At 43.6% G+C, this 24,615-nt stretch overlaps 1 protein-coding gene across 2 annotated transcripts in view; it reads right to left on the bottom strand.

The window, feature by feature from the left end:
* LOC142583144 (uncharacterized) overlaps positions 1 to 24,269 on the bottom strand; it is a 97,334-nt gene extending 73,065 nt beyond the window's left edge. Inside the window, exons 1-7 of one of the 2 annotated variants that reach the window (XM_075693487.1) lie at positions 24,139 to 24,269; positions 14,140 to 14,286; positions 11,271 to 11,432; positions 6,898 to 7,053; positions 6,082 to 6,282; positions 5,467 to 5,681; positions 3,352 to 3,829 (exon numbers count right to left, since the gene is read on the bottom strand). In XM_075693487.1, the coding sequence (XP_075549602.1) occupies positions 3,352 to 3,829; positions 5,467 to 5,681; positions 6,082 to 6,282; positions 6,898 to 7,053; positions 11,271 to 11,432; positions 14,140 to 14,268 (1,341 nt within the window). In that variant the 5' untranslated portion in view covers positions 14,269 to 14,286; positions 24,139 to 24,269. The remainder of the gene's footprint in view (positions 1 to 3,351; positions 3,830 to 5,466; positions 5,682 to 6,081; positions 6,283 to 6,897; positions 7,054 to 11,270; positions 11,433 to 14,139; positions 14,287 to 24,138) is intronic. The other variant, XM_075693488.1, reaches the window with a different exon arrangement.
* Between the last annotated feature and the right edge of the window lie 346 nt (positions 24,270 to 24,615).

The following is a 24,615-nucleotide window of genomic DNA, read 5'->3' as shown; positions in this document are numbered from 1 at the left end:
TCCCTAGATCCCTAGGCCAGGGAAGTCTGCCATCACACCTTCGTCGAATCGGAACGTACAACGTCGTCGAAGGATCCACATCGAGGGCGAGGGTGCACACAATCACTCCAACACCTTTGTTCACTAAACACACAGAAAGGAGAGGAGCCTCATAGACAGGGATTGTCACACTTGACTCAAACTGGCGTGGCTTGTTTCATGGAATGACCAAGCCAAACGACCGTGATGGTTACTAGAGTCCATGAGGAAACACCTTAGAATGCCCTGTTCCCATCGTTGGGGACAGCGACAATGTACCATCCGTCAACACTCCATTCACCAAGCATGTCTCTCCTTGGTGTCGCAGCTGGTCTGTTCGAGGGGACGCATTATTATCTTCCCGAAGCAATTCGTCGCAGGAGGGCTGGAGATGCTGGAAGGTCACTTCTCCCACTGGCCGATCGTAACAAGGGCCAATGAATGACCCCGAAGTAGCAGGACCCAAAAGCGATTTTAACACAAGCAAATGTATACTACCAGTATTGTAAACAATACCGTATATGATAGTGAACTTGAAGAGCACACTAACAACACTTAGGGTTCAATACTTTTGGTGTTTATTCAGCATTTTTGAAGTGGTAATATTATTTACAGTATGTTTCATGTAATGCAAGCATGCTATGCAAGCACTGCAATTACATAAATGTCTCGCTCTGCGCATTTCGCAGTGGAGTTGTATCGAACTGGATGCTCTCTACAGAACAACTACTTCCCTTAGTATTGCAACTACAACTTGTGGACTTAAGGTTATGTACACATTGTTTGCGAAGGGTCATAATGTAACACCACAACACACCCACAAGGAAAGAAACTAACGCACGTCACACGTGCCTGAGACATGTAGCTAAATTACTTTTTTGGTTGTGTCGTGCGCTGCACTGTGTGCCTTAGCAAGCACCAACTAGCCCAGCAACATGTCCACCTGACTGTACTGTTTGTGCGGCCGATATGCCACATTTTAATGATAGTGAAGAACGAACCACACAGTACGAAAACTATGAATCATGAATTTAGCTCTTCAGTGGGTAAACCTATACACACAACAAAAAAAAAAAAAAGTCACACTCAAGCACAATGATACTGGTAAGCACAGTTGTCATCGACGGTGCATCTTGCGCCGAGCGGTAACTTGGTAACAGTCGTTAGCCAGTGAAAAATGGTCACTGGAGGGGCTGTATGAGAACTCCACCATCATCATCATCAGAGCCACCGGCATCATCTCCGGCATCGAAGCCAGCAGTCGCAGAAGTAGAGGACGAAGTGACTGGTGAGCGAGCGAAGGTTTGAGGCTCGGCTGGGCGCTCTTGGGCACGGCCGGCCAACACTGGGTCCTGCTGGCCTGGCCCAATCCCAATGTCTTCTAATAAGTAAAGCATAATTTTTTAGTCACAAATGTGATGACTGAGGGCAACCTCTCAAGCCTAGCCTTCACAGCGTTGCCTGCTATGTATGAAATGGAATATAGATGACTTATCACCAAATTTCGGGGGGAAGGAAAAGTTGTAGCTTCATGCCTACTGCTTTTCTTTTTTTTTCTTTCTTTTTTTTTTACAGTGAATATCTAGTTCACGAACTGACACCGAGACGTGTTTCATGACTGCACATACCGCTCTTCAACACTATACAGTGGAATCTTGATAAACAGACATCGCTTAAATGGAACGGCCGCTTAAATGAAACACCATCCTCATGGTTGGTTGGCTTTGTATTCATGCAAGAGTACTCAGCTTTGTCTCTCAGTAAATGAAACTCCTAATAAATGGAACCAATTTCCCTAGTCCCTCGAGGCTCTGTTTAAGGACAGCCCATGTAGTACCCAAAACACAGATTAACAAAGTTTTCGAGAAACAGTTTATAGGAAGGGCACAATGTCGTACAGCAATATGACTATGCAAGAATTAAGAGATTGCATTGGATATTTGAACACAAATAGAATGAGACTTCACTTGTAACATAACACAAATACTGAGATCCACCGAATATACAGAAAAGAAGAAATCAAGATGTAGGCACAACCTTGCATTACAAACACTAAACTTGCCGAGTTCATCTGCTGCAGTGGCTGCAGCACAAAGACTGCAAGGACTTCGGCCTGTGTTTTTCTGCCCACCGTGCTTCTTGTATTCATTGAAGTGACAGGCAAAATGAAAACGAAGAAAAACAAAGTAAAGATCCCTTGGGTGGCAGGCTGAAGCGTGACCTTGGTCTCACAAGGCTCCTTGCATTGAGCACATGTAGTCTCTCAGTTGTGTGGCGATTGCAGTCTAGGGTTGATTATAAATTTGTTTTGACTCGGTGGTTTTGGTTAAAAGGACACTAAAGCAAAACACTGAATCAGTTTATATGGATAAAGCATTCTTTGAAAACTCTGTTGTCATTAATTTTGAAATAATAGGTGGGTTATTAGAAAAGAGAATGAAGGTCAAAGTTTCAGTTCTGGAATTTCACGCCAAATCCACAATGCCAGGACGCCACTATGACATCACAGATTTCAAAGTATCTTTTCATATTTAGGCCGCATTGGCTCAGCAAAAGTTCCTGAAACTTGCCATGTTCAATTTATGTCTCCTTTAGAACACAATGTAGTCGGCCTTTACCGCTAAAGAATTAACTGTGCCCTAGAAAATGTTGTGATGTCATCCCAGTAGAATATACGAGGTCACAGCAAGCTGGTGCAGGGACTTGAAGGAGATGTCACCACCTGTCTTTTGTTATTGCGCTTTTTCTGGCTTACCAAGCATTTTTCATAGTAAGAGCGGTGTTTCTCATATTGTAGAAGGTAATTTACTGATACAGAAATAATCGTTTTTATCTTTAGTGTCCTTTAAAACTGAACTTCAGCAAAAATATTCGGTGCACCTTTTTCTTTTGTTCTTCATATTAAATTAAAAATGCTGAATCTCAACTATACCCCATTAGTACACTGTAGAAACACCAATTTTTGATGAAAAGAGTAGGCAAAGGGCTAACGAAACAGAATCTCTGGGCCACTGTTAATCGCGGAAGCTGTTGTTTTGCCCGTTTTCAAGATATGCAATGGTTTCCATGGCTTTAGACGCACAGCTTTCTTGTCCTAACCAGCCTCTTGTTGCACCTTCAAGCAGCACATGTAGCCATGATGTCTCGTCAACTAGCCCCTGTTGTAGCATTACTAGTTTTCATGGCAACAAAGCAATTTAGTGACAAGTCATAACATTGACTTAGAAAAACAAGTTGCTGCAAAAGCTGCACGGTGGAACTGCTCTTCAAAAGTGGCACCACGCTTTTTCCGCTTCGTTGCCCCCTTGCAATGTTTATATAGCCTCCACATACACAGATTCGGGCCAGTCCACTGACCTCCAGCAGGTCCTCAGAGTCCTGCCCCGTGCTGCTGACAAGAGCCACCTCCCCCCTCTCCGTGACAAAGACGTTCCCGTAGAGTGGCACCGCCCCAGCCGGATGCACCTCAAGCAGTGCGCCGGGCCCAGCGGAAGAGGACGAATCGAGCACCCCTTCCTCGTCTCCGGTGTCCAAGGGCTCAGCCTCCAAGTGCTCGGGGCTCGCATCCATGGCCGCCACTGAGCCGCTCGCAACCGAAGACGGGCCAGCATGTTGCAGAGCACTGCTTCCAGCACCAAACTTATGCTGCTGCGACTGCTGCTGGGTGGCCAAAAGGGCCTTCGCGGCAGCCAGTGAGAAATTGAGACCGTGAACTGATGACGAAGACGAGGAAGAGCCAGCAGAGGGTACTACCGTCGATGTGGAGGGCCCAGAGGAACAAGGGCTTTGAAGGATCGACGGAAGAAGCTCCCTGGAAGAAATAAAGGCCATTCATTTATTCTTGTGGGTTTAGAAGACTGCCCAAGCCAAGGTGAGCCCAGGTAACCTCTCTAAGGCTGCATTAAGGCTGCATTACAGTTTTCTGAGGTCTCTTTTCCAGGCTTTCTAAGGATGCATTAGTATTATGCACTGAAGGACCTTAGTCTGCAAGTCCATGCAAAACTGGCACAGCTTGATGCCCGTTGCTGGGAAACAAACTAAAATAAAGCATGTCACAAGATTTCCTGTTAGCGTATCAGTATGCACGATTATTTGAGCCTTTGCAAGAAAAAAGAAAGATAGAAGACAGTTTTATGCATGGGCCTACTACATGTGCATCCATGCATTAAGACAATGACTGCGCAGGCACAGTATGGCTCATCTATGGCTGAGCTCCAGAGGCACTTGCTGCTGCTTACCACACAGGTTTGGTGGTAGCATGACAAACCCAACCACTGTCGTGATGGCAGCATGATGTGCGCGCCTGGCTGAGGCATGACGTTTATATTCAGCCAAAGACACCTTAGGTAAGTATTCACGCCAATCTTTTCTGTATGTGAGCTGTTATCTCTTTGGCTGACAAAACAATGTCTGCTGTAGGGCTGACCTACAGTCACATACATAGAGCGCCTGCAGGACCTTACAAAAGCTTACAGAGCCCACTACGACAACATTCACAGACATCAACATATGACTGACCCAAATGGTAAATTCTGTTTGCCCCCGAAGCTTACACGGAGCAAAACATCATTGCTACACAGGATTCGGTTCGGCATTGCTTTCACCCGTCGCTATGCGCACCTCATCGGCCAATCGAACAGCCCTGATTGTGATCACTGCCAGACGCCTGAGACACTGCAACACCTACGGTGCGACTGCCCAGCATATATGCTGGAGCGAAGGACGTTAGAAAGTTTCTTAGCCAGCGTTGGCAGGCAACCACTGTCGGAGGAAGCTATCCTCGGCCCATGGCCTGACACTGCAATTTCAATACGTGCAACAAAAGTATTGTTGAAGTTTCTGCAGGACACCAAGCTCGACGAGCGGCTCTAGCAAGACAACTGTCTCATGTACATAAGCACTCACCACTTCTCTTATCACCATCATCCATCCCAATACTTTCACTCCCCTTCCCTCTTCCCCAGTGCAGAGTAGCAGACTAGAGTGCACTAGCTCAGGTCGACCTCTCTGTCTTTCCTATCAATAAATCCAATTCAATTCAAATACACAGAGCACCAAGTCTATGTATGCTCCAATCATGCTGCTTGTTGTAGAGGATACAGGGACAGGAAAAGCCCCTCGTCTATTGGTATTTGCGGGGGCCAGCAATAGAGACAGCGAACAAGTGATAGCGGGCTTTGAAGTTGGATGAGCTATGTACAGCTTTCACAGCAGAAAGAACGAAATCAAGGAGGAAGGAAAAAAAAAGAAGAAAGGCTGAAGGCAAAAGAAACAAATAAAAAAAATGAAGGAAGGAGAAAAGAACAATAAACAAAGAAAGAGAAAGAAGAAAAGAAGAGATTAAAGGAATGGAAAAGAAGATGGAGAGACAGAAAGAGAGAGAAAGAAGGGCTGAAAGAAACAAAGCATGCTTGCAAATGCTTGAGAGCATTATCAATGCAGACTAACTTGGACGCCAAGTCGGCCACCAGGTACTGTGCCTGCTCAAGGAGGTACCGCTGCGAGAGGTGGGTGGCCAGACCTATGGCACCTCGACTGCCTGATGAAGTTGAAGGTCCAAGGGAAGAAAGCGCAGAGGAGGAGGCGCTGCTTGAGCACAATGCAAGGCTGGCCTTGTCCAACAGCATGGGCAGGCCCAAGGTGGCTGCACTCTCGGGGCCAACCTACAAAGCAGATGCATTTGACCTTAGTGGCAATGCCCAAGGATCAAGAGCTCCCTAATCAGTGCAACCACCGACATCAAATGAAAATTTCTATTGACTTTCTTTCTTCCTCGTCTCCTGATAGACACAGTTCAGCTTATTGCCCTCTGTATGCAGTACCTTGAGAAACTTTTTACGCAAGTAGAAGTCCATTCAAGTGAATTTTGCCATTGGCAGCAATTGTGCAGGTGTTCATTGATCTAAACAGCTCCTCCAAATGCTTAATAAAATCGTATTCCACCCTGCTGAAACTCTCATCTGGCCAATGCAGCCTTGAAAAAAAAATCTAAGTATGTAACTGTATCTTGCAAATTCACACACTTACACTTAAGCTTCAAAGCCTAAAGTATCAACCACTCACTGTCAGCTGAGATTCCAGCCTTAGGGCTCCCACGGACTCATCAGCTGAGCCTGGCAGTACTAGGAGGGCGGGGCTCTGGGGGGGAGGCGGAGATGAGGAAGATGACGAAGGCCGCGTCAGGTGGTGGGCATGGTGTGAGTGCAGCGATGCAGGGATGTCCACCACCGTGTCACGTGAGGTGCTTGGGGCCACTGATCGGTGCTGCAAGAACAAAGGTGTAGCAATGTGAACAATGAAATGGTTCCTACCAATTAGCAGCTCCCCTCAGGAATGCATCATGGCAACTGGCCCAGTGTGACATGAGCAAGGTTAATGAAAGCAACGGCTGAAAAGCCACAAATCCCTTAGGCCAACTGCAGCAAAATTGCACTTTGGCCAAGTTGGTGACAAATCAGTGGTGCATACTGGTATTGAAACAATCTTTGCAAAGCTTCAAAGCTGACAAGTGTCCAATTTTCTTATTAGCAGCCTCTAAGACAACATATGCCCTTGGTGGTTAGCAGATATCACATTAATTCCCCAGTGCATCACCTCTGAGCTGCAGCATGATTAGAGAGCGCATGCTTTTCAGCATGCACTCCCTAATCTCTCAGGTTATGCCCAAGAGAACTTGGAGTTTGGTGGCTTTACAGCTAGCTAAACCTTTGATTGTGAGTTGGCAGTTATCCCACCTTTTCTGCAACATTGCACAGAAGACGCTGCGAACGAGAACAGCTCATCAACGGAGGGTAAACGGTTAAGACAAATCCTATCAAGGCCCACGATGTCTTCACATTCACCTTCAAGGGGGCATGAAATTGCGAAGCAAGCATTTACCAGGTCCAAGACTTGAGACATGGCCACCATTTCGTCCGCTGCCCTCTGCTCAATCTCTTGTTCGTAGTGCTGAGCCTGTTGCTGCGCGTCTGACACAGGAATGGGCGACTCTCTGAATGTTGCCACTGCAAGCCGATGCAGACCTCCGAATGGAACCTAGCGTGGAGTGTGCAAAAGAAATGCAAAACATACATGAAAAAAAAAAGAAAGATGCAGCTCCATTTCATAAACCACGTTTCACCCAATGAATGTCTTATATGCCTATCACTTGCATAATCTACACAGCCATTGAAACAAGCACAAACAATATACCAGTTCAGGCACATTTAGAGAACACACTGAAACGATGTTGGGGCCCCATAAAGCTACCAGGAATGCAAACTTATAATTTTACCATAATTTACAGTCAAACATAAACTCCCAAATAACAATAAAATGAGAGCATCTGTGAGCTCACAATGTCAACATACAACTACATCAGATAAAGGTAAATTGTAACTACAATGTGTCATAATGCCAAAAGCTATCGGAAAACCTTTCAGGTATGCATTATAGAGTGAACATGCCTTTTGTGACCAGTGTCAAGATCTTGCGCGAGAGTAAACTTGGAAATAAGTTTACTTTGCCAAAAGAACGCATCATGCAAGCTACAATCATGATTTATTTATTATTTACTGACACTGTGCAAGTACAATATTGCCAAAGCTTTAAAGCAGCTCAATAGTATATGGTAGTATGAAAACACCAGAGGTTTGCTAAAATATGGTGTCATGTAGTTGTTTTAACCACAGATTGGCAAGTACAGTAAAACCTCGTTAATTAGTAATTCCGGTTTAAATATAGTTGTGATGAATCCCCTGTTCTGTCACAATTGAACCTAATGTATTGGCTGACTGCCGCTTAACACATGCCAAATGGTTAATGTGTAATGTTTATTGTTGGCCATACAAGTGTGGAAATGGCACAGTGTTGTGTAGACAGACTATAAAAAGTGAAATTGCGGTGCAAGGACCTCTCCCGAACTACAATTGTCAGCAATAGTGACATCAAAACATGGAAGTCATGACATGTTTCCTGCTCCCATAGCTTCTAACACTTCCATGTTGACGTCATGAAAGATGATGTGGATGATGGCCCTTCCGTATCCAATGCAGCTGCTGTAGTGCGTTGACCGTCATGAGGTCATTCTTAGAGAAGTGGGGCGTGATGGAGTAACTGGCTCACGACCTTGCTGAGTTTGAGGATGCCGTTGTCGCTGTAAGGCCACTATGTCAGCAAGTGAAAATCCCAGATATTTTGCTGCCTGCTTGCAAATAAAGCTTGTCTGCCTAAGTGTTTGAGTGAGAATTGACACATTTTTTTTAGCCAGTAATTCTACAGCAGCTCATCTGCCATTGTTGGCTCATTAGTAAATCACTTAGTTCGTACCTCATCCATACTCCCCACCAACTACTTACCGTATAACGCGGAATATAGGTCGACCCCCTTACATTGAAGCAAAGAAGTCAACATAAAAATTATAAGGCACAAAACTTCATTTTATTTAGTGGTGCTGCCAGACTTGTCCCTTTCTGATTTGTTCGAGCTGTCTGAACTCTCGTCCGAAGACGACTGCTTTTCATTGGCTGCGTCCCACAACATGTCATCCTCGTCCAAGGAGTTGCTAATGCAACACTTCTTGAATGCCCACACCACCATATCGCCGGGCAGCAAGCGCCAAGCCTGCGACACCCATGTGGCCACAGTGGCAAGAGGCGGCCTGCGCAGCCGGCCGGTTGGGGTCGTCGGGTTGAACGCCGGCCATCCACTGATTATACTGTTCACGGACACAGTCTTTAAGAGGCTTGCTGAGCACGACGCCCAGTGGCTGAAGTGTTGACGTCATGCCTCCCAGAATGACGGCGAGCTCCGTCCTCCTGTCCAAAGTGCCTGCTTCACACCTGCGGTCAAGTGCCCGCTAAAGGCATCCAAGATGAGCATGCTCTGACACTGCAGGAGTGCGCCGGGTCGCCGATTCCAGACGGTCTTGATCCAGTTGAGCATGAGGGCCTTGTCCATATAGCCTTTTTCATTCACACGAATGACAACATCTTGCGGGAAAGCATCTCTCGGCAGTGTCTTCCTCTTGAAGATTATGTATGGGGGCAGCTTCCTGCCGTCTGCAGTACACGCAAGCATCACCGTGAAGCGTGGATGCTCGTTCGCCGTAGAAAGAAGCTTGACTTCTGTTACACTGTGTTCGCACACTGTGGTGGGCGATGGCATGTCGAACCACACCGGCGTTTCATCAGCGTTGCCGATCTGTCCCAACATGTATCCATGCTGCTGCAGGAGACGGATAACATAGAACTGAAATTCGACCGGCTTGTCCTCGTATGCCTCTGGCAGCTTCTGGCAGACTGATGCACGCCGTCGAAGTGCGAACCCCTTGCGTCGCATGAAGCGACGAACCCAGTAAATGGAGCCTTTGAATTGTTCCTTGGGCAGTCCGGATTCTCGGGCGATTTCTATAGCTTTGATGTGGAGGAGTTCCGCTGTCACTGGCAAAGATCTGGCACGATGCTCGCGGACAAAATCCGCCATCTTGTCTTTGAGCTCTGAGTGCACCGTGCGACGCCCGCAAAAGGACATTCTTCCATGTGTTGCAGGCAGACAGCTTGTCTTTCTGCGTTCGCCAGTACCGCACACTTTTCTCCGAGATGCCAAATTGCTGCTGGACGGACATGTTCCCATGCGTTTCAGCATATTTAATTACTTTCTTTTTAAACACAGAGGTGAAGTGACGTCGAGTACTCGTACTCATTTTGCGGGTTGTGGGGATTAGCAACACCAGGAACGATTGCTGCACGAAAATGGAAGATGGCGTCAGTCCAACTGCGTAGGCCACGTTACGTTGGGCCGCGTCAGTCACCAAGTTTACCTCCTCTGTGGCAATGTCCGTGGTCACCAAGGAGGCAATAACGATGCGGATGCCAAGAGGTCTGCACTCCTACATGTTGCCAAATGACTATTCAGGTTGTGCCAAGGGCCGTATATAAGTCGAGGGGTGACATTTTAGTAATATTTTTTGGAAAAAACCTCGACCTATATTCCGCACTATATGGTATTAAAGAGGTTTTACTGTAACTACATTTAGAGCCAAAAGATATGAAAATGTGTTGAAAAATACCACAAGTTGCTGTTTACTCAATATTTTGACTACATGAAACAAGAAAATTAAATGTTGTTTAGTAGGAATGCTGTGAACTGGCCTTGGTTCTACAGTCTGAACTAGAATGATCTGTACCATAGACAAACGAAAAATCCCTGACGTTTACACCATAAAGAGACACTAAAAGGAAAAATGATTTCTTTCGTATTAGTAAATAACCCTTCAAAGATGCCAAAAACACTCCTCTTACAGTGGGAAGACAATTGGCAAGCCAGAAAAGGTACAAAACGGAATGACGGGTGGCAATGCCGCCTTGAAGTTTCCGTACCAGCTCGCCATGGCGTCATAAATTTTAAAGAATGCACTACAGTGTGTTCTAAAGAAGGTAGAGATTCATCATGGCAATTTTGAGAGCTGTTACTGGGCCAATGCAGCCAAAATATGAAAAAAATATATTTTTAAAAAATTTGTGATGTCACACTGAAGCACCGATGTTGGAGTATCAGCACGAAATTAAAAAAAAAAAGAAGACTTGAACTTTCATGTTCATTTTCTCTTTTAAAAGAAAATAGAATTTTCAAAGGATCATTTACCAGTCAAAACTGATCTATTGTTTCGTTTTAGTGTCCCTTTAAATATTCATGCAATAATGGTCAAAGTTTCGCAACAGGTTAGTTTGGACAAGTTGTGAAATTTAAAGAAAATTCAAGTAAAAGAGTTTGTTTGTCCTTGTCTTTTACTTTCACTGTTATTCTGTTGCCACAATTTCTGTAGCCATTTTGGTTCTGCAGAGTGTTTGGCAGCGCACTGTGGGTAGGTCTGATGGGGGAAAATTAGCCAATGGTTATACAAGAGCTTTTAAATATCAATTTTGCCTTAAATTGGCCAAAAAGAAATTAAAAATTGTAAGTTATTGATGCAATTATAACACTTGCAAAATTTTGCAAGTAGGCAACCACAAATCTATTCCTACACAGGTTAGCTGAGTATACATTAGAAAGCAAACATCTAAATTTTACATTTTCCTAGCAATAATTCCAACCAGTAAAACAAAGTATTTGGGGCACACGACACTCGTGAACACGCTCACCGAAATGGCTATGCACCTGCAGCAAAGTGGTCACACGAGCAAAGTTTACAAACAGGTCCGTACAAAGTTCAAAGAGCACAATTTAGCACATGGAAGTTTCGTTCCAGAATTTCTGGAGCTAGGAAGAGTCACCTGTATGAAGGTTTCCATGCCACTTGAAGGCTGCTGCTGACTGTAAGGCTCTTCATGGTAAACAACCAGCGCTGACTCCCTGTCAGTGGCTACGAATTCCTGCCGCTCGTAATGATGCTGTGGCTGGTGTAAAGACACAGGAACTCCATTCGCATAGTCAACCTGCACACCAAATAAGAGCAATTTGAGCAACACAAAACAATATCTTACAGCCATCACAGAAGGCTTACGTTAAATCAGGTGTTTCGATAAGGACTTATTGGTAACTTCCCAGTGAAAACGCTTCATCCGTGGGACATCTAAGTCATGTCCCAATATCCCTGCCCCATTTCGGAGACAACTCGGACATCCGCAAGACAACCAACATTGGATATCCTACCAAGGACATCCCAGGGATATCATATCTGGACATGCATCGGTCGACACACAAATAATTACCTTCCCAGAAGTTTCACGTTTCACTTTCCTCGTGATGGAACCACGTTTTCCAATATGTTCATATTACAAGCTGAGGCAGTGTGATGTATGAATTGTACAATACAGTGCCGTGGTAGGAGAAGAAAAGAAGGGAATGACAAAAAGTGCACCTGCGGAGGTGAATCTCTGCTGAATGGAAGACGACAACGTCGAGGAGCATCAAGCATGAGAATGCATGCCGCAAAAAGATAAAACAAAAGGAAAGTGACCCAATCAAGAAAGTCCACAGAGTTCCCAGGGGCCATTCAGGCAAAGACAAATCGGCCAGAGTGGCAGAAAAGCAAGCCACGCTAAAAGAAGAGAGGGAGAGTTTCAGGAAGTCACGCATAGGTGAAGAGCGGCCACCAGACCGGGAGTTGAAGACGGGCTGTCGGGTTCTAGACCCGAGCCTCCAGGGCTTCACCCAACCGGGGCCTCCTGCCAACTCATTTCCTGGCGTTGCTACTTTGCCCGAGCATGGACTGCTACCCAAGGCCAGCAAACTTCTGCGCCCGCAGGCAGAGTGCAAACAGTTGGGCAGGCCCAAGTTTGTGCCCAGCTGCCTGGCTAGAATGCCATCTCCATCTATCCATGCCGCCAAGCCGCCTGCATTCCATCTCGAAGCTGGAGCTGCCACGCTCTGGTCACTCCCTCATCGCTCAAGTACCTCGACACAGTGATGAGACCAGCACCACTTCTCTCATCGCCTCGTCTCCACCCCTCCATGTCAAACCGTCGTGCGCTCACACTTGCAGTCGACCCCTAACTTGAGTGCTCTTGGTGCTGTTATAGCTCTGACAGTATTTTGTTTCTTGTTATGAATTTTCATTGAGTGTTTATTTTATGTGTTTCTATATACATTAATTGTACTAAAAGCTTTATGTCCGTTTTGCAACAAATGGCGTTATCCTCAATTGAGTTCTTGGAGGCTCCTCCTCAGGGAATCATCTACAACTAAAAAAAAGAACCTGCATCACAGGCAGTCATATGAGCAACTCATGTGCACATTGTACTTTGCATATTTTCTGGAGTAATTTAAAACTGTGTGGGAGGGGGCTTCTGCCCATTGCATCTGTACCACAGCACCTGCAGAATGTAACACGTATCATTGTACGAACTGTACAAAAGGCCCCGACATGTCCACGCAATGTACCCAGCATGTCCCCTTGAAGTCCCTCATGCACATGCAAGGAATGTCTGCAAGACGCAGAAATCGCAGCCAAATGACCATAAAAGGGATGTCCGCTGGACAAATTCGGCACATCCCAGGGATATTCATATCCTTAAAGGAATGTCTAAAGGATGTCCACTGGTTGTCACTGCAGTCATTGGGTTACTCTTTTACCACGTACCAACATGCCCAGGTTGATCTTGGCAGCTGAATGCTAAAGCCACCGAGCCGCCACAAAAGGTTTAGGAAGAAAGAAGAAAATGGAAAGCAAGAAAGAGAAGTCTGGCAAGGAAGAAAGCAGCAGTAGTCAGTGGAACAAGCAGCAATAATACATCATTGACACCATCCCTACAAGTGAAGACAACACGGACTAGAGCTGACATTGAAGGAAATTTTCTTCTTCTCAAAAGCAGATTGCTCACACACATGTGACACACTTATAGAAACCATTACCAAATGAAACAGTGCAAGGCTTACTGCGTATTATACTGCATAAGCTGTCGCATCACTGCTTCACTATATGTGCAAAACTGCAACTTTTATTGTTCATAAAGCTAATTATTTGTTCTTAAAGCTAATTATTTGTTCGTCGACAGTAGAAGGCTCTGTGTGGAGAATTGGCTCACAGTATTGTAAGAAATAGTCTTCTGCTGCAGCATCGGTAGAAGTGCAATATTATGCTCAATAAGTCATGCACAGTTTCGTGTGCTGTTGATTGGCATATAAAGATTCACAGCTGTACAAGGAGCACTGTCATGTTGTGAAAAAGAAAACTTCAATTATTGTGGTGGGAATGGTGTTCCCTGATGGCTAAGTGAAGAGACACGACTTATGTTTTCCTCCTCTACCCTATCCTATGTTCACAATTTAGTGCTGGCTTCATTTAGGTTCTTTCACCTAGGTGCTGTTTCGTAAGTAAGCTGCAGTGCATGGCATCATCCAGCCATAAAATCTCCCAGCTTGACCGCTATCTCTAGGCAGAGTATTCTCTGCTGTAGCTTCAGTAGAGTGGTTGAAAAGCGAAACTTCCAACTGCCATTCTTTGGAATTGGAGTCTGAATCCACTCCGGGCAGTGCAAGTTCTTTTTGTTTATAAACTTCTTGCAAAGCACTTACGGATACTTGCAACCGACACCGACGGACATTAAAAAAATACAGGTGAGTGAGCTCACAACAGCTATGGCTGTAAAGAAAAAATGACCACAGCCTTGCATTTTTTCTGGGAAAAAGAAAAACACTCACGGCCATGTTAACATCGGCATAAGCATGGGGTGGCCAGACCACCTCTGCAGGAGGAGGTCCCCTCGAACTGGATGCAGCACTGTCTGAGACCAGGTCGGGTGCCTTGGCACCCAGGGACGCCTCGCCCATCTCTCGCTACAATACCTCCTGCAACAAGATCACCACCATCTTCGGTCACTTCAAATACAATGTAGGACAAGGCCTCTCCCAGAGAACACACCCTGGAACCCATTCTGTTACTATAATCAAAAACAGATATATCGAATCTGAAGGGGATCACAAAAAAGTTCGATATATACGTAATTCGATATATAAAATAAAAATTTTATACAAAAAGCTTGAAGGGGATTTTACAACTGTTCGATGTATACAATAATTCATTATAAGTGGGCTCAGTATATCCGGGTTCGACTGTATGCCTAGGCGCTGCTATCCTCTCACTTTATATGAAATGTCTGCATTAACTATACAGAAAACACTAAGAGACTTGGGGCACCTGAGGCATTCAAGTAAGTCAACATGTGAACTAAAACTTCTTGCTTTTCTAAAACATTTGTTAGGCCTCTACTGGTAAATGCTGCTGTTGTATGGGGTCCTTACAAAAAACCACCTCTAAACTTCAATATGTACAAAGGAAATCAGGTTCATATATAACAGCTATAATGGGTTGAAATCACCCACATCTTTCCTAAACGTAGCAAATTGCTAGAGAGATGAATATGCAAAGACAGACTCAATATTTTTCATTTACTTGGACAAAATGGCAGTAAATAAATTTACTTATATTAGTGCTGCTAGCCTATGCACAACATGACCTCACCATTTTGAGAAAGTCACAGAATTTTCAGCTCATGCAACACTTATAAGTAACATTTGCGACGTCTTGTCCAGTGTGCCCCAAGGTAGTCTCCCTGTCCCACTATTCTTTTTAACTACGTAAACGATGTGCCCACTAACATATCTTTAAACTGTTCACTGATGAGTGCATTACTTACAGCACTATTAAATGCTTTCCTAATTATTCTACTCTCCAAACTGACCTTGAACTAGCCTACTGTTACTGAAAAACTTGACAGATGTCTTTAAATCTCTAGAAAAGCCAGGTAATTCCTCTTGCTGCAAAACAGCAATAACTATGAATTTTCCTATTAGGTTAAAAAGGCTGGCAGATCGTATGCCCTGTGGGAATCAATGTTATGCGAAGCAGTGTGCGGGGAGCCTACCAAGTTAACTAGACAACCATGGGAGCACCAGGACGTAGGCGGCTATTTCATGACCAGCATGACACACAGGTCATGATATTCATGTCATGACCTATCATTTGTGTTCACCATATACTCTTGCTATACCATGCCAATTTTGGTACATACCAAGTTAACGAAACGGCCATGAGAGTGCCAAAGTGTAGGCGGCTGTTTTATGACCTACATGACACATGTCATAAATGAGAAGAAAGGGGGTTAACCGAAGGCCCGATTTTTATTAGTCATATCATAAGAAGCCAACAAATGTTGACACCGAGGACAACATAGGGGAAATTACTTGTGCTTAATAAATGATATTGAAATGCCAATGAAATGCCATGACACATGTCATGGCATTCATCTCATGATCTATCATTTGTGTTCGTCATACACTCTTGTCATACTATACCAATTTGGTACACACTAAGACGTAGGCGGCTGTTTCATGACGTACATGACACACGTCATGATCTATCATTTATGTTCATCGTACACTCTTGTCATACTATGCCAATTGTGGTACACACCAAGACGTAGGCGGATGTTTCATAACCTACATGACACACATGTCATGATCTATCATTTATGTTCATCGTACACTCTTGTCATACTATGCCAATTGTGGTACACACCAAGACGTAGGCGGATGTTTCATAACCTACATGACACACATGTCATGATCTATCATTTATGTTCATCATACACTATTGTCATACTATGTCAATTGTGGTACATACCAAGACGTAGTCGGCTGTTTCATGACGTACTGACACACATGTCATGATCTATCATTTATGTTCATCATACACTCTTGTCATACTATGCCAATTGTGGTACATACCAAGTTGACGAAACGAGCATGAGAGCACCAAGATGTAGGCGGCTGTTTCATGACCTACATGACACACACCATGATAGTCCCGTCATGACCTATCATTTACCTTCGCCATACACTCTTGTCATACTGTGCAAATTTTGGTACATACCAAGACGTAGGCGGCTGTTTCATGACCTACATGACATGCATTTTATGACATTCATGTCACAACCTCTTATGTTTTTCATACACTCTTGTCATACTATGCCAATTTTGGTAGATACCAAGTTAATGAAATGATCAAAAGAGCACCAAGACGTAGGTGGCTAGATAAACAGATAGATAGATACTGTCAGAGTGGCAAATGTTCACCAAGAAATGCTTCGCATTTAATAATACCAGTTTTTAACATTCTATCATACAGATACCTTGACATCCACCTGACATTTTCCTGGGCTATGCCCTTATGGAAGCCATTTCTTCCAAAGCCTCCAAGTTTCATACAGTGTGGAAAACTTGCATAACTCATCTTCTAATATAAGGAAATGACCCTGCCTAAACTCTGTTCATGTGCAGCTAGAATTAGCTTAATCTACATAGTCACCACATCAAGTACAACCATATTTCCAGTATTAACTGAATAAAGCAAGACACTTCACTCCGTGCTATTGCTCTCTTGTGTGTTTATCACTGGTATGTATGCGTAAATAGGTCGCACCCTCTGCTGCTTCACCTACCAGAGTGCATGTCACAATGCCTTGACAATAGGCTGAGTTTCAAGCACATACACAGACAAATGCAAGCATTTCACTCATCTGCATAGCGTTGTGCTATTTCACATCACAACAATCTTCAGGACCTCGCAGCATCCATATCAAACCACAATAATTTCGCAATAATCTGATATGCCATACCCCTAATGTACAATAATGTCTCACTATATTATATAACCATGTTTCTAACCTACGCATATAGATTCATTGCCTTTGCATCTGATGTCAATTTTTTTTCTGCTCCGTGTAAATTCTCCCCCCCCCCTCCCTTATTCAATGATCTTCAACGGGCCTGTAAGGTATAGTGAAGAAAAAAAAAATTAATAAACTTATTTTTCCCCTCTAACTGCAACTAATTGAAATACCTTGCCCACCGATGTTGTTGAAAGCCCTATACAGTCTTCATTCATGCATGCTCTCAATGACATAAGACATGGAGTTACTCACTCTATCCTGTATTTGTAGTGTCCAGTACACAGAGGACAATGTTTTGCACAGAAAAGTCCTTTTTCTTTCTTGGGTATGTTTTTTTTTTACACTAGCTGCATATTTTTTGTTTTCATTTTTGTGCTATAACCCACTCCTGCCGAATGGCTAAGCCATTGACAGCATTGAAACAAATAAAGTGAACAAATTATATATCACAGGTTAGCTTCTATGCATTACCGGTGCTCTCAACTAGAACATTGGATACCTGCAATTGCTCTCTAATCCGGGCTGCTATATTCCTGTCTCTTGACATTGCACCTACCCTGACTCATGCAGTGGTTAATGTTCTTTCAAGTTTCTTTTGTTATCCTCCAGCTTCAGGCATGATTAGTTAGAACTTGCAGGGTGCAATATATATATATATATATATATACACACAACATGCTGTGTGATGCTGATTGTTCATTTGTGCATAGCATCACAGAGTCTGCCAGCAAAATTACATCTTGTGTGGTCTCCATCGTCTGCCAATCGATATCAATGGCTCTCGAAAGGTTTATTGGCCAGTGGACCTTTGCACGTGCGTATTGCCAGAAATGAAGAAACTGATTGACTGGCTTTCACTTGTACTCACAAAGACTGAGACTGCCCTAAATTTCTGTGCAAGCTCGATCGCGCTTGTATGCTGATTTGCTGCTACATCTCCTGGCAGGACCCCGACCAACATGTCGTAAATGGATTATTTCCTATCAGTGGTCACGGTCAAGGTCTACATCATCGCACTAATGCATTACTACTCAAGATAGGGGTTGACTGCATCCTGATGTGCGAACATTTACACCAACAAGGACATGTAGGCAGTTTGTTGTGTGCTTCTTGTGGTTCCTGCGAGACACTTTAGCACCAGATATTGGAGTGTCCTGGTTTCCTTGCACACTCCATATCTCTGCTCTCAGTGTATACGTGCACCCCAGTGCCTGTGTGTCTCGGCATGACCAGGCTCATTGCACCCTACTTAGTTTCCTACAACAAACTGACTTGGCTTCATGTTGGTAGTGCATTTTTTCTTTGCAAGCTGATGTGACTTTTTTTTTTTCCTTTCTTGTAATTAGTGCACTGCGGGGATTTTTTTCTGTTCCTACTGCTGCACTCTGTTAATTGTTGCTGCTTCATTTTAGTCAAGATCTGTCCAGCTTGTTCTTTCTTTCCTTTACCTTTCTTCAATTTCTGTTTCTAAGCCCTCCTTTCTAATAAGTAAGGTGTTATGGCCCTTCTGAATGGTAGTTACCAGCTTGCTTCATCCCTTATTTCAATCTTTGTTCACTGTATATATGTTTTCAAACTGAATAAATGATAACAATAACAACTGAACAGAAATTCTCTCGAAACTATGAGCATTTTCTTTTTTGAAATCTTATGTCCGCAAATTAGATAAACAACAACTCAGCAGGCTTGCAACAAGGTCCAATGCAGTACAAGTCCACCAATCAGCACATGAGGTCTTAAGAGATCCTGCACATTACCAAGACATTTGTTTTCTTTTAAATGTGAAGGATTCTCGGCTGTTAGCCTCCCAATCAGTGCTCTTTCCTTCCCACTCATCACAAAGAAAGTAGATCAAGATTTTTTTTAATTCCATGCACTAAAACTGATTTTGTAGTTTGGTTTCTCATGCTATAGCAGTAGTAGGTTAAAGGGCACACCAAAGAGGGAAATGGCTTGTAGGTGCCACAGATATTCCGTATTTTCCCCAGTTCCTGAAACAAACACTGGACTGAATATGCAATTGGCAACTTGAGAAACAGTTTGCGAAAGACATGTATGAATCAGAGGTGTCTATGTGCAGTTATCCAGCTGCGATTACCTGAAATGCCAGAGTAAGTGTCAGCAAGTTTCCCAGAAATTATAGAGAGGGGCCTAACACATCAGTGGCTGCTCAGCTGAACATAACGTCTCTTCAGTAAGCAAGAATAAAGGCATAAATAAATATTTAACATTCTTAATTATATTTAACAATTTATATATTTGAGTATTTTGTGCACAAGAATGATATTGAGCCCTGAAACTTTGTTATGGCAAAATGGTGGGCTAGTTTGTTCTGGACCATGGTGAACATTTAACAGCATAGATAGACAAAAGACAAAAGTATGCAACACAAACAAGCACGGCAGAGATGTCTAAACTGAATGACACATGCGTAAGCATGGTGTCCCCGACGCTGACAGAAAAGAGAAGCGATTTCTAAGCATGTGAGTCTAGGGAACAAAAAAAAAAACAAACAAAGAATTCCAGTTAAGTGGCGACTTGCATGTGACTGTTCAATCTCTTTCTTTGTTTATTTTCGTGCATCCAATTCATGGCATATGTTTCGTGCACTTCCGAAAATAAAGCAAGGGCAAAAGCAGCGACCATTTTATGTCACACTTGTCCATCTGTTGACACTGTTAAACGTTCACCAGGACTCTGAAAAACACCTTTCCTTGCAACTGAGCAACACACTAGGTGCGATGCCTTGTAGGGGAATATTTGGCTTGCATGCTCATGTCAGTAGTCTACCGGGGAAGCCACCCAAGACACTCTGGAGAGGGAAGGGAGTTTGACACAAGCTTTTGTTTCAGATTTCAGCTGTTTATGCACCGTGCAGCCATTTGACGCTTTGCAAACACGATTTCCATCGCGTTACACGGCTGCCACCGCATTATCTATGTGCGTTGCTGTGCTTGTCTGTTTGCAATGCCTAAACCTGGTGAGGGGCTTTTTAGAAGAAGCCAACACTAAGGGTGACGTGAACTCTGAGCTCATGGGGAACAAGATGTCATTATGACACACCCAAGAAGATTATTAAAAAAGAAAGGAACTTCTGGAGTTGAAATGATGTCCCAAAACTATAGCCGGACCAGTGCCCCCCCCCCCCATTTTACGATGGCCACAAAAAAAAAAAAAAAAAAAAAACATAGCTAGTATATTGAAGAAAAGGAAGCACTTTCTTCTCACTCCTTACAAGTTTTTTCCAACTGGCTAATTTTGTTGTGCAGATTCTGCTTCATTTGTATTTTTGTGTTACTGGTTTCACAATGAAGCTTGACCACCTTAGCAAATTTTATGGGAGATCATATCAAGGCCAGTACAATGTAACATATCCATTGCTATTCTTTTCCTTTTCTTTGTTCGTCAGTGGCCTGAGCCTACGTTACCATCTGGATCATCTGGTCACGAGCAGTAGATGATAAGAAAGGCACAGAACCAAGCGAAAGGAATCTCTACACTATACCGGCCCAGTACTCAGCCAAAGGTAATACATTTGCCAGGACCAATTAGCTTTTATGTTCCGAGTAGCCTGGCATTCACATTAACAAATAAAAAGCACTCAAGCTGCGAGCAGACTCCAGCAAACGCAGCTCCATTTCAGAGGTGAAGTGTGGGCATGTGTTGCCTTCATCTCTGCTGGTAAGAAACTGTGGGGCTGCCACTACAGAATGATTTTAAACCTCCTCGGGCACACCACATTTAATTTCTTTTTTGCAATTTCTTGTTCTTCCTTTCTCGCAATTTTGTTTAACCTACCCGTCGTGTCAAGAAGCAACCAAAGCACTGCTTCAACTACGTACAACTACCTCTTGCCGCCTTTAATCCAACTGGACAAATAGAGAACTAAGTGCTTTACGAGTTACATTATCCACGTACTGAATCTATGGAGGCAATATCTGTAGAAATCAATCAAGAGTTCACTAAATTCTTTTTAAATGGTTTGTCTATTATAGGTAGGGCCAAACATGCAAACACAAGAGAAAAGCAAGATCTCCTTCCATACAACAGCAGAAACACAAGTTTTTCAAAAGCCAATATGAAGCATATCAGCAGTGAGAAACATCTTTCCACAGAGCAGCAGAAACGTTACTGCATTTGGAAGAAATAAAGTGCTATGTTAACCAGCACTCGTGTTAGCTACTATTGGAATCGTATCCATAGACAATCATTTTAGGCGATAGCATCACTTTCACACGTTGCAATACTAAACCAGCCAATAAGTGTGCACTGAAAGTGATACAGTAAACTCTAAGTTGTACGAATGTTGATTTAAAGAATATTTCAGAAAAACATACTTTTAGAAAATTCCTCGCGGCAGTTGAAACGATTAAACTAATTTCTGAATAGCGAATATTTCCTTTGAACAAACTTGGTCAGTGGACCCGGGGTCATTTCAAAATAGTTTTAAAACTTTCTAAAAAATTTCTAAAACGAAGTTTTACGCTCTGCAGCGCTCACCACCCCCAAATCGCCCCTCCAGTGGCGTAACAGTACCATCGACTACAATTTGAAACTGTTGGCATAAATCCTACCTTTCTCGCCATTGTGGTTAAAGTGAGCAAGAGGAACAGTGCAATGAGGTGATCGACCCCAGGATGTGGACAGAGGTCTGTCGCCAGCTGGATGTTGACAACACCACTTCATTTGAAGACTATGGGCAGTGGGACAGTGAGCTTGTTACCTGTGCTGAACTATCAAGATCTGGAAATTGTTTCTTGTGTTCGTCCCAAAGAAGAAGAGTCCAACAAGAAAGATGTAATGGTAAAGGTAGATTCAAATCCTATAACGCTAGCCAAGGCTGTAGGAAGCCTCGGAAAGTTGCGAGACTTCTGTGTCTCAGCAACAAGCTGTGCCAGAGGAAGTGCACAAAAACACAGACACTCTGGACAGCTTTGTTACTTCTTGCACTTTAAGAGCAGCAGTGCAAATGAGAATTAGATTTTTTTATATACAAACGAGGCACCAACGTAACTGTAGTGTTCACATTTTTGACTCGAATGTGCCCTATATTCCCTAGTTCCATATTCTAGTGAACATTCATGTTAGTGAACTTCCAGTTAAGCGAACTATTTCTTTGGAAAAATTAACTTGGAGCCTCCAGCTACGCATCTCATAACTGTTCTGTAGCAATATCATATATCTGGCATGTAAATCCACAAAAAAAGTTAGATAAAAAATTGGACCTTCTTAAATAGTTTCATCTCATGCTGCCCAAACTACATCTTATTTCACAACTTTTTACCAAGCAAAACATCACAACATGTGTACAACAAACTAACATTATCAGGTGTATGTAAATGTATGGCTTCGTTCTCATGGAGAAAGACCGCTCCAAAACTGTAATATAAAATGTTCAAAAATATTTTTGAGCCTCGCAATAAGAACACAATTGTCTAATTCAGAAAAAAGAAAATGAATGATATCATTTATTGTGAACTTCCCAAAATCAAACGACTAAACAGTAAAAGACATCTCTGTCTTGGGCAAAGTACTCAAATTGCCCGCAGTATTGTGCAATGCTTTCGTTTCTGCACTTGTTATCAGAGAAACCCGCGACAACACGGTTTTTAATTCTGCAGACAAATACATGCATTTATATAACGAAAGTAAGCTTCCATGGACATGCACTAACTGCCATGCACCTTTTATCATGGCAGCAAATTCATTGCTTTCCAAGCAGTGCATGTTAATGATACAAACTAGCTGAAAGTGATGTGGGAGTGCTGCATCAAACTATTTATACTAATTGAGTTTTTCGTACTCGTAGCATGAGTGTAAACACGTAGCTTCATTGTTAAAAGTAGTTCAAATGTGCAGTTCATTACTACTAGCTCTAGGTTGCGTAATGCTGTATCAATTTCACATTAAACAAAAAATCTCCAGACTTCAAATATTTTCTGTGTATGTGCAGTTTCAACATCGAAGGTATTAGTAATACAAGCACTTGCGTCCTTGAAAAAAATTCATTACTAAAGTTGGCAGTTTCATAACACACCATGGCTGCGTTATGTTGCAGCATTATATTGCCCGTTTTATTAGTGTTGCTTCTCTGTACGTTTCTTCGGGCACATCGCCTAGCTGGATTTCGCGATTACGTCGTTTGGCAAGGCGTTTGAACGCGAACGACATCGCATGTTACATATGGATTTTTAACTTGAATATAAGTGCGGGTACAAGCGGTGTAGTGGCCTAGAAATATTAGTCATTCATTTACCAACGGGCGACCTCGATACTAACGCATCGTACTCACGCGCTCACTACACTCAGATTGCGGATCTGCAAGTCATCAAGGAGATTATTTTACCGTTACGAAAGTGCAATGCGCAGACATCAACAAAAACGAGCTCCGCTATGTGTCACAACGTCAACTCGACGCCACAACCGGGCATGCATAACAGGCAATCCTCCAAGCTAAAGCAGCCTCCTACGGTGCCTCGGCAAAAGCACATCAATTGTTTTCAAGCGAGAAGTACGGGATTTTCAGAACGTGAAGGAGAGCATAAGTCACAATTCCGCCACTTCCTTTAACATCGATGCAGCCACACACGCACACACACAGACCGGCCGCACACGAAACCCGCCACCAACGCAGGCAATGGCGTCGGACATTATTGTGCAAGATACAGCGTCGCAATGCCTTTTCCTATCACGTCGCCGACGCTCGATGAAAACGCGCAGCTACTGCTACCGCACTGCTCCCACAACAGCGCCAAAACGACGTGGCCACCCCTACAGCGGAATGGGTAAGCGACGCGCGGTCCGCAGGAAATAAGCAGGGAAACATAAAGGACCGTACCAAAGGGACGGAAGGTAACGCAGGGTGGAGCAACGCTACAGAATGGAACGGTCCAACCGGCACCGAGGCACCGGGCAGATTTCTCCGCGAACGGGCGACAGAGCTGACTAAAATAGCGAGAGAAAGTCTTACCGGCGGAGTTTTCGATTCGGTATTTGGCCTTTTCCTATATGCAAACGGCGCAAAGCATCACAATTTACAATGGAGTTCGCCCTCCTCGCGTTGCGAACTTCCAAGTCTCGCGCGATCTCGCGAGAACTGTGAAGCAGGTGGGTGTGTCAGTTTCGTTTTCTCCGCGCCGCCGCGGAAAATGCGCCGAGGGCCGGCGATTACTAACTTTATGATCAGCGATTTTCTTTTTCTTTTCTTTTACTTCCTTAAACCCTCAGAAGGTGCTGATAAATTGGGTCCAAGCGTCACTTAAAACTTACGTTGTAAAGTCCCAGAAGTCTTTCCCTGATTTCAACCATGCAGAAGGCAGAAAATATGACCCATAGACACATATCTTTTACCTTGAACTGCACGTGACATATTCAAATTTTTGTGTGTACGCGCATACTCACTGTTACTTTGTAACAGGGCCCAGTGACGTAACAACAGCGGAATCGG

Source organism: Dermacentor variabilis, chromosome 5 (genome assembly GCF_050947875.1).
Source record: "Dermacentor variabilis isolate Ectoservices chromosome 5, ASM5094787v1, whole genome shotgun sequence".
NCBI classification, from domain to species: domain Eukaryota; kingdom Metazoa; phylum Arthropoda; class Arachnida; order Ixodida; family Ixodidae; genus Dermacentor; species Dermacentor variabilis.
This window is presented reverse-complemented; position numbering and strand designations above follow the sequence as displayed.